The sequence below is a fragment of the Cheilinus undulatus genome, linkage group 4 (genome assembly GCF_018320785.1).
Source record: "Cheilinus undulatus linkage group 4, ASM1832078v1, whole genome shotgun sequence".
Classification (NCBI taxonomy): domain Eukaryota; kingdom Metazoa; phylum Chordata; class Actinopteri; order Labriformes; family Labridae; genus Cheilinus; species Cheilinus undulatus.
The window spans coordinates 24558424-24568978 of record NC_054868.1 but is presented as its reverse complement, the minus strand read 5'-3'; the positions used below and the strand labels follow the sequence as shown (position 1 = coordinate 24568978).

Sequence of the window (10555 nt, the reverse complement as noted above, 5' to 3'; positions counted from 1 at the left end):
GTCATTATTTTTTAACTTGAAACTCATCTTCAAAAAGGTAGCAGACCAAACATGTAACCAATATGAATTTGTTTCTGAAATGTATGACAGCTGCTGTGATTTAAGTCTTTTCTCAAATTGTGGTTTATTAAGGTACATTATTCAGGTAAATAATTTCAAAAAGCTGCCAATGTAAACAGACAATCTTTTCTATCATAATGCTTGAGACTAAGTTAGGTTTTACCTCATAAATGAATGACTGTTGTAATCTTTGTTTTACAAAGGTGCAGTTTGGTGTCCCGAGGGCTGACTGGGTTGTCCTGCACTGAAGAACAGCACTTCTGATCCAAACTTTACAGCTGTTGATTCTGTGCAGCTTTTGCTTTTTGATTTTATTTCAATCACTTGCATTTGTAAGGTAAAACTTCATCTTGACCATTAGCTGACCTGTGTTCATATAGTTTCCTGCTCCTTTAAACTGTAAACATGAGTGATGTTGTATGTGCCTTTATATCATTAAACCTTTTTATATTAATCCATTTTATTACTATGTAATTAAATAAGAAGACTCCAGTAAATACATTGATTCTAACACATCTTCTATTGCTTTTTTGCAGTGTTTATTTATTTACTTTTTTCAATCCATGTTGTCGTTTGTAACCAGCCAAAAATCACTGAGGAAAATTGAGTAACCTTTCAAGATGAAAATGCACAAAGACCAAGATAATGAAACTCATGTATATAATATAACTGAATTAACTCCCAACTTGTCTGTATTAGTTAAACATTAAAGTTTATTTATACAACAATGCAACTATTCATCCAGCACTGGAAAATAATTCAATAGTAGGGGAAAAAAGCAACTGGTGAGTACTGAACTCAATCTTTAAGGATCACACATTCTGCATTGTATTTATACTTTTTGTATTTGCTTTAGATAACTGTTAACCTAAAATATAAGTGTTAGAAGCTAACTATGAGAACAACCTGTAATGATACAACTATACAAGATGCTGTGAGCTGTTCAACTTAGCAAAGGAAATTTGAGTCTGTATTTAAAGATACACCAGTTCAGATGATATTAGGCTCATTAAAAATATAAACTAAAATCCTAAACCAGCATCCTTATAAGTGATCTTACCCTGCATGGTCATTTAGATTTTAATGTTGTGTCTATTTTGTATGTGTTAAGTGGACAGGTACATTCATTGAGACTATTTTAAACATCTTTAGCCTCATGATGAGGATCCTCACATTTAAGCAAAGACTTGATATCCTCTGTATGCTGAGAACATCATCAGACCACTGCCTCTGTGACTGAAGACTTGAAAAGGCAGAAGCACATCTTCCTCCAGCTGTGTGTCTGTGGTCCATCAGTGTTCCTGCTGAGTCTGGCCATCTCTCTACATCAGTGACATTAACAGTGAAGCGTTACAACGTCCTCAATCTGCAAAACGGACCTCAAATATTTAGCACTTAAAGTACTGACAGATATGTAGATGCAAGCTAACATATCAAGCTCAAAGATCAATTTTTCTTGTAGTTAATAGAATTAAAATATAATATGCATGTCATGTTAATGTATTCTATGCATAGCACAATGTGCATGTCGGGGGTATATTGATGACAGTTGGACGTTTTATGACAATATTGATAACAATGACAAACAATTATTCGTCAAAATCAGCTAGCAAAGATGACCTAATTACCTGTAGTCCTGACGTTTTTATCGAGGCTCAGTAGCCTTCTCTCTTCTCCAGTAACAGGTGGTCACTTGTAGTTTTGCTTTCAATAAAGGGAAAAGAGCACAAATGCGGCTGTTTACGGCTGAACTACGTTTTGCACAAACGATTCTCCAGGCATACCTGCCATACCAGCTTTGAATGAGAAAATCCAATTTCTCAAATTTTCTAGGTTATTCTTTATTTCAACATATTAAACGTGTAATTTTTAAACGCTAACAAGGCACCAAAATAAACTATTTTTGAATTAAAACCGACTCACAGGAATTTGGTACAATATAACAGCCCCAAAACTAGCGCTTCTAAACAGCTATCAGGCGATTTAGCGAATAGGATCATTCTTAAATGCAGTTTAAATTTATTTGAATCAGTCCGACATTCAAAGAACAAGAAAAATTCTCCCCGCCTGTATTTACACACATGGGACAGCAGAGGGCGGTACGCACCCTAAGATGGAACTTCCGGAAACAAAGGAATGGGTGTCTCGTCCAATCAAAGAAGCCTACTGTTTGAAATGAGAACCGACAGTTCCTTCTCCCCGTTTACGTTACTGAAACCCATAACAACACCCCAACTGACCCCATCTATCCAGAACTTATCGGACCCTTTAGAGGCTAGTCAGCGGATTTTAGCTGTGGCTGCCTCTCATCGACAATTGTTTCATGGGAACCCAGGAGGGAGAGAGAGGTAAGAGTCAGCCCAGACTTGGTGCTCCAGTCTGGGGAAGGCTAACGACACGTAACGCTAACTTCAGCAAATGTTAGCGAGATGCCAGGCAATTGACGGTTTCCTATCGGCACAGTCGGTCTTCTCACGAGTCCGGATACTTATTAATGATGTATTTATTCAATGAATTGGAGAGCTCATTGTCCACGCCGTATTTTCATTACAGTGGGAGGACCGAGTTAGCATAGTTAGCTAGCTACTTTTGAGTTAACTGGCAAAGTTCTGGTACAGTAAAACTCACCATTTCTGTAACCTGACGAGGACAGTTGTTCTTGGCAGCAGTCGGTTAAAGTTTCGTCAAACTCTGAAGTTACCGGTGTATCGGTTGAAAGAGTGACCGTGTTAAGTAGCGACTCTCAGGTGAATGTGTCATATCGTTGACGTAGCACAGCACATACTGGAAACATAGTGTCCTCGCGAATGCCTCTTTATTGTCTTTTGAATTTTAATACACAAATAATGAGTTCATTTTTAGGTTGACAGAAACATAAATAGGGTCATTCGCAGGTACACTGTTCGTCTTTAACACCCGTCCTTACTTCCACGACAGACGTATTCGGTCGAAAGTCACCGGTTAACACAGTCACTAGTCCAACCGTAACACCTGTAATGTTTGAAGAAATAATGTAAAGCACTAAGGTTTGTCTCTTGTGCAGTCATACTGAGCCGTAAAAGTTTATAAGAGATGACTATACGCCCTGAAACAGACGTTTGCCATTGATAGATATTCATTATCAATAACGTCCTTTTGACCCCTGGATATAAAGCGTAACCTAATTTGTGAATGAATAACCATTAGATATCGACAAATCCTGCTTACTCTTTGAAGTATGTCTTCATCTTTCATTGGTGTTTTATCTTCTCTAAGTGAAGAAGTAGGATTTGATTCTGCTTAACTTCGTCAGTACTCTATTTTTATATTTACTTGACAACTTTTTGTAGCCTTGAAATTATTTTATTATGCCCTTTAAACTGGAAATGACATCTAGACAAGAGCATAACTATTGCTGTGTGTTGTTACAGATTGGGTAGATGTGGCAAATGAGTTGCTCAGCAAGTGTCACTTAAACCTGAGGCTCAGGAAACTCACTGACTGTGATGCAAGCGCTTTCGTTGCTCTGTACGAGAACATCTTGGGGGAAAAAGTTCCAGGTAAGAGCATGACACAGATCTACTACTTTTCAGCACCAAGGGTTAGTCAATCATTTAGGGTACAAAAATTAAATTAAATGAACTCTGCAATTTTAGAAATTTAGGCCATTAGAAAAAAAAATACTCAACAGTGGATGCCTAAGACTTCTGTTTTGCTGCTCTGTTACTAAAATAGGCTTCAATATTGGAAATGCTCCATTTGATGAAAATTAGGGCCAACATCAATACTTCTTTCGGTGTTATGCCTAATATGTCAACATTTCCCTCTTATTTTGCCATGTAACAACCCTCTTATTTGATTCAGTAGCTACATACACCAAATGTTCGCTTAAAAACTGATCAGACATAACAGATAGACATTGATAAATGATATCTGTTCATGCTGCGTCATTTAGCCAATGTTAAACCTATGCATCCTCAAACAATATCATCTGATAAGAAATAAAAACAATCTTGTATTGTGACAACCCTAATGCAGTGATCACTGAAACTTTATAAAGTGTTGATTTGAGCAACAGAACAATCAGTAACACTGTATTCCATTTCATACTATATCACCTTACCATTACTGAAAATGGTGAAGAGATTAATATTGCAAGACAAATCAATGATGACGATTTGTAGCTCTAAAAATTCAATAACATTCTCTTCCTGATATTCATATCACTGTATGTTAACAAGCTATAGGTTTTACATTTCCACATGATCTCTTGAGTGCTTAGCATGTCAGGAATGCTTCCAAAGACCACCAAACATGCTAACACGAGACTTTTAATGTTGTTGAGCTTGTTTCCAGGAGTATTAAGTAGAGGAAAGGGCTAAAGCTATGGCTGAACACGTTCCAGGAAGTGTGTGAGTGCATGTTTCTCAACGTTTTGTACTGTTGATTGTTTCTGCAGTCTAATTTTTTGCATCTTTGTAGATTATATAGCAGCTCCATGCAGTCAAGAGGATGATGTCCATAATGTTCAGTCTGTGATTGATTCCCTTTCCTTGGATTACCTTCAAATCAGTCTTTCACATATTACAGGTAATAAACTTTTTCACTTTCAACAGCATTAAAGGGGGTTTTATTCTCTGCTACATTCGGCTCTGTCTTGGGTTAACTGTTTTAGGTGGTATGACCCAAGGATTTTCTTTATTTCCCTAAGGGGGCTGCTGAAACAGAGGGATAATTCAATTCACAATTTTCTCCAGTAAAGAAACTGATGCTTACTGATTATAATGTTGAAAATGGCTGTTTGTTCTCAGGAGAAAATGTCGTCAGAGGGGACAGAGAGTCCATCAAGAATCTCTTGGAAATCTTTGACGGTCTCTTGGAATACCTTAAGGAGGAGATCAGTGAGGAATCACAAAATGGTGGTAGGCAGAAAAGTAGAACCTCTACTTTTGTTTTAGTTTGCTTTCATTTTTTGTTATGAAAAGTACGAAAAAGTTTCAAATGCTTGATAAGGAAGATAACTGCTCAAGAAACCCAAAAGGCACTTTAAAATTAATGGTAATGTGACAATATTAGAACCAAAACAAGCTTAATTTTTTTCTTTTTTAAAGTGAACAAATGGAAACGAAAAAAAAAAATCTGAGATCATAAGGACCAGCATCACATTTCAGTTATGTTAACTACGGACAAGACCTTAAGATCCAATAAAATATCTATACAAATAAGGAACAATACAAATCTTTGAAACAAGTTTTAATAATTTACAAAACTACTTATGCAATCTCAAATTTAAAATAATTAGTGATATTTATGAAGACAAAAAATAAAACTTAAAAAAGTAGGATCGTCAAACAGTTAAAATTTTGAATTGCAATCTCCACATTTTCAATTTTTGCTATTTTGCATTTAAAACGGTTTTTGCTTCATTTCAGATTTTTCTTAACTGTCTTAAACTAAAGGTAATTGACTTCTGTTTGGATATAGGCCTGCTTTTATTTTGAAAATAAAATGAGAAACTTCATGTAGATCAAGGGCTATATAATTAATTTAACTACAGAAAAAAGAACTAGTGGGGTTTAAAAAGAAATAAGTGAACATCACAAAATATATGCTTGATAACACAAGATTTAGATTACTCTGGACGTGTCCACTGAGCTGTCTGAGTTTTTAAGCTGAAATGTGTCATTAAAAAGCAGTGGTGGATTTCTTTAACATTGCTGTGTCTGCAATGTAAAATAAGAGATGTTGCGGTGGGTTAACTAAAGTGTGCTGAAAGAGACAAGAAAATATGCAATTAGTCACATTTTTTTTTAAATTAATACACTAACTATGGGTCTAAATTAATTGCTGTTAATACTGAAGTTTCTTAAGAAATTAACTTTTTTTGTGAAATGATAAAATGTGCTTTTATTCCTTATTCAACTTCAATCTAGTTTCTTTACAAAAAACAAGTAAGGATCAGTGTTGGGGGTAACGCGTTACAAAGTAATCTGTTAAAGTACTCAGATTACTTTTTTGTTGTAACGTTTTACAACTCAAGTAATCCCGTTATTAGTTACATTTAAATAAAAGTAATCCAGTACTGGAAGTAAAATCACAAGAACAAGAACAGCACCATGGTGAAACCTAAGTAACTCTAACGTGTTAGGTTTAGAAGTAGGTAAAGCAGTAACGTAACAAATAACCTTTCTCAACATATAACGCCGTAATCTACCAAGTTAGTTTAAAAAGTAATGCTACCCAACACTGGTAAGGCTAAGCGTTTCAGTGGAACCAGTGCTATAACTGTGGTAAAAAGGGAGTGAATTGTATCGTGATATCCCTGACGTTATCATGACATGGCTTTACAGGAGAGTGGCTGCAGTGCCATCGTCATGATAGCCTCTAGCATGTTATTCTCACTGACTGCAGCACAGCGTTGGTCTCTGAGAAGGTGAGGTTTCTTGTTTGTCATTGGGCATGAACCGTCCCCAATCCAATTAAAGACCAGCTGGTCGAGGACTGAACAGTTTGCCCTCTTTGTTTGGCAGGAATGAGCGTGCCTTTGTGGTGGGGGCTCACCCTCTCACTACTGCCAAATAGTAATTAGTAGTTTACTACAGTGTCTGCACTTACAAAAGATGCAAGTTTCAAAAAGCTTCAATAAACAACCAGAATGTGTTCTTCTGACATTTTTAAGGGTTAATAATGGCTAACTGATGTTTGCAGAGTGTTTGTGGCTGAAATGTTTATTAATCAGACATTGTGTGATCTGCGTCTTACTGTGACAGGTTGTGTTTCTGCTTTATTGCTTTAGCTTAGTTGGAACAGAGTTGATGTTGTGCAAAGTTTTACTTCTGTGTTAAAGTCTCAGAGTTACCTCAGTTTTTTTTATCAGACTTTTCTGAGTCTTTTGGGTTTATTTTAATTGTTTAAAAGTTGGGATTTTGCTGAATTAAAGGCCATGTGTGTTTGTTTCTCTTCCAGTACAATATGAAATCACTATTACTGCTTTCTTTTTAGTGTGTTCCCTGCTGAGTCATCATGATGTTCTTGTGTTTTTCAGAGGAACTAAACCACAGTGTTACTGAGGATGCAACCAGTGAAACCAAGGAACCACCAAGCGCTGATGCCACAGAGCATAAAGAGACTGAAAAAGAGTGGGCACAATCGTCTTCTAGTGAAGAGTAAGTGCTCCTCCTGGAGGCCTTGATGTCAAACATTATTGAATACATTTTTTCAAGTACATTGCTTTAGAAATTACTTAACAAGTACTCTCTATGTGTAATTTTGTAACCCAGATGTCTATGGTACTACCCTTTCATTGCTGTTTTTTTGTATGCATTCTGCTACAATCATCTTATTTAACATTCAGTAGATTAAATGAGGGGTTTCAATCAGTTAAAAATTAATCTACTTAAATATAGGCTTTTTAATTAAATTAACGCAATTAATTGTATATAGTTCCAAGCAGCTCAGGTGTATTTTGGCAGATGTTTTGAACTTTTCACAGGTGATCCACCAACAATTACCCTAGCCATTTAAGCTGTGCCACTGTCTGAGATAATGTCCATGAAATAGACTGCAACAGCCTTTTAGATGAGAATTTAGCCCTGCTTTGATAAAGTGAATTTGTAATACTTAATATACACTATATTGCCAAAAGTATTGGCTGTCCTGCCTTGACTCCCATGTGAACTTAAGTGACATCCCATTCTTAATCCATAGGGTTTAATATTACGTCGGTCCACCCTTTGTAGCTTTAACAGCTTCAACTCTTCTAGGAAGGCTTTCCACAAAGTTTAGGAGTGTGTTTATGGGAATTTTTGACCATTCTTCCAGAGGCGCATTTGTGAGGTCACAAACAGATGTTGGCCGAGAAGGCCTTGCTCCCAGTCAACGCTCTAATTCATCCCAAAGGTGTTCTATTGTAACCTGACATGCCAGAGGGATTTGTTTCACACATCCATCTGGAAAACCTTTGAAACTAAGCATTTGGGAAAGGGCAGATGATTTGAAAAAACTTGGAGTGTGATTGGATGAACGTTCTGTCTGTCACATCTTTAAGGGCCAATTGGAGCAACAAAACACGTGACATAGCCGCGACCGAAGTGCGCAGCTACAGAGGGATAACGCAAACCATGGCGACTATAGACATGTCAGTACACGACTTTTGTCGTCTTTGGAAAGAAAACAACTCACTGCTGTTCTTTGTTCTTCTTTTAAGGAAGAAATGTCGTCAAGTTCTGATAGAACTGGCACTTTAGCAGCATCCATGCTAATCTCTTACACCATAATTGCACGGCTTGTTGTTGCTGCTTGTTTATGTCACGACTCTGCTTCGTCTGAAAGAACTGCCCCTCGTTGCTGATTGGTCCTGTCACTTTCTAACCGGGCCCAAATGGTTAGACGGGAGCTTTGCAAGATGGTTTTTCCAGTGAGAAACACGGAAACAGGTGTATCCATCTGCTTTGCAAGGTTAGTCTTATCAGGTTTGAGGTCGGGACTCTGTGCAGGCCAGTCAAGTTCATCCACACCAAACTCTCTCATCCATGTCTTTATGGACCTTACTTTGTGCACTGGTGCACAGTCATGTTGGAACAAGAAGGGGCCATCCCCAACTGTTTCCACAAAGTTGAGAGCGTGGAATTGTCCAAAATCTCTTGGTATGCCGAAGCATTCAGAGTTCCTTTCACTGGAACTAAGGGGCCAAGCCCAGCTCCTGAAAAACAATCCCACACCATAATCCCCCCTCCACCAAACCTTACACTTGGCACAATGCAGTCAGACAAGTACTGTTCTCCTGGCAACCACTACACCCAGACTCGTCTATCAGATTGCCAGATGGAGAAGTGTGATTTGTCACTCCAGAGAACGCGTCTCCACTGCTTTAGAGTCCAGTGGCAGCGTGCTTTACACCACTGCATCTGACGCTATGCATTGCACTCAGTGATGTATGGCTTGGATGCAGCTGCTCGGCCATGGAAACCCATTCCATGAAGCTCTCTATGCACTGTTCTTGAGCTGATCTGAAGGCCACATGAAGTTTGGAGGTCTGTACCGATTGACTCTGCAGAAAGTTGGCGACCTCTGCACACTATGCGCCTCAGCATCCGCTGACCCCAGACCGTAATTTTACGTGGCCTACCACTTTGTGGCTGAGTTGCTGTTGTTCCCAATCGCCTCCACTTTGTTATAATACCACTGACAGTTGACTGTGGAATATTTAGGTGCGAGGAAATTTCACAACTGGACTTGTTGCACAGGTGGCATCCTATCACAGTACCACGCTGGAACTCACTGAGCTCCTGAGAGCGACCCTTGTTTCACAAATGTTTGTAGAAACAGTCTGCATGCCTAGGTGCTTGATTTCATACACCTGTGGACATGGAAGTGATTGGAACACCTGATTTCAATTCTTTGGATGGGTAAGTGAATACTTTTGGCAATGTAGTGTATGAGAGGGATTGATTAAATGATAATAGTTATAAAATGGTCTGAAATAATGTGTTTCTGCATGGGAACTTTTAACAAGCCTTTTAAACAGTATCATTTATATTAAAGAGAAAAGACATACATATCGTTGTAGATACAGACAGACACTGGAGGAGAGACTGAGGTCAAATTTCCCCCTTTATAATCAATCTGAGATTGTGATGTTCGAGTGTGATTAATTGACATGCAGTGTCTGTCCAGTCACATATTCCCTTCTGATTAATTAATCAGAATTAATCACATTTTTTGACAGTACTGGTAAAAGTTTTAAGGTGTTAGTGTTTATGTTAAGTTCCTTATTTTCTTATAAAAAAGCAGGTGTGTGCCCAAACAGCAGGTCAATTACCCTTAGTTTAAGACAGTACAACATTCCTAAAATTAAAAAAAAAAGAAAGAAAGAAAAATCATGCAAAGTAGTGGAAATTTCAAAAGATGGAGATTAATCAGAATTTTAAAATTTGATGGTCCAACAGCCCTAATTTACTGGTAAATCTGTATGTTCTTTTTTATAATGTACATATTTGAAGACTGTTGTAAGAGTATTTCAAAAGGCAGCATGTGGGAATACAGTGAAAAGAATTCATAAATGGGTTGACAAATTCAACAATCATTAACCTTTATGTTTGTTTTAAACTTTCCCATAAACCAATACAAAACAAAACAAAGAGGGTCAGGTTTGTCGCACATGACTCAGACAGTTTTCACCTTCACTGCAGATCAGGACCGACATCCTGTTGACACAACAGGAACACAACCTAGCCACAGTCTAAATATTTACAGGTAAAAGGGTAGCTGTCATACATGAGCGTACCTGCAGCTCAGTGTGCCTTTAAATCACTATTTTTACTATGTGGTAAGAGGAATGCTTTGATACTGCTGGTGTAATAAATTCTTGAAATTTTCAAACATTCAGTTTTATAGAGGAAGTTGTGAAAAGTCTACATTTTTATTTTTATCAACATTGGATCATATTGTAAGTTGATACTAGTTCATTCTTTGCTTAGCAGAGTTATGTAGCGGTTGAGTTATCTATTTAATACTC

At 37.5% G+C, this 10555-nt stretch overlaps 1 protein-coding gene across 2 annotated transcripts in view; it reads left to right on the top strand.

The window, feature by feature from the left end:
- The first annotated feature begins 2235 nt into the window (after window positions 1–2235).
- The window catches only part of LOC121508363 (centrosomal protein of 95 kDa-like), a 29951-nt gene continuing 21631 nt past the window's right edge, over window positions 2236–10555 (top strand). The window contains exons 1-5 of one of the 2 annotated variants that reach the window (XM_041785160.1): window positions 2236–2408; window positions 3471–3599; window positions 4522–4629; window positions 4851–4961; window positions 7085–7205. In XM_041785160.1, coding sequence (XP_041641094.1) covers window positions 2384–2408; window positions 3471–3599; window positions 4522–4629; window positions 4851–4961; window positions 7085–7205 — 494 coding nt within the window. In that variant the 5' untranslated portion in view covers window positions 2236–2383. The remainder of the gene's footprint in view (window positions 2409–3470; window positions 3600–4521; window positions 4630–4850; window positions 4962–7084; window positions 7206–10555) is intronic. The other variant, XM_041785161.1, reaches the window with a different exon arrangement.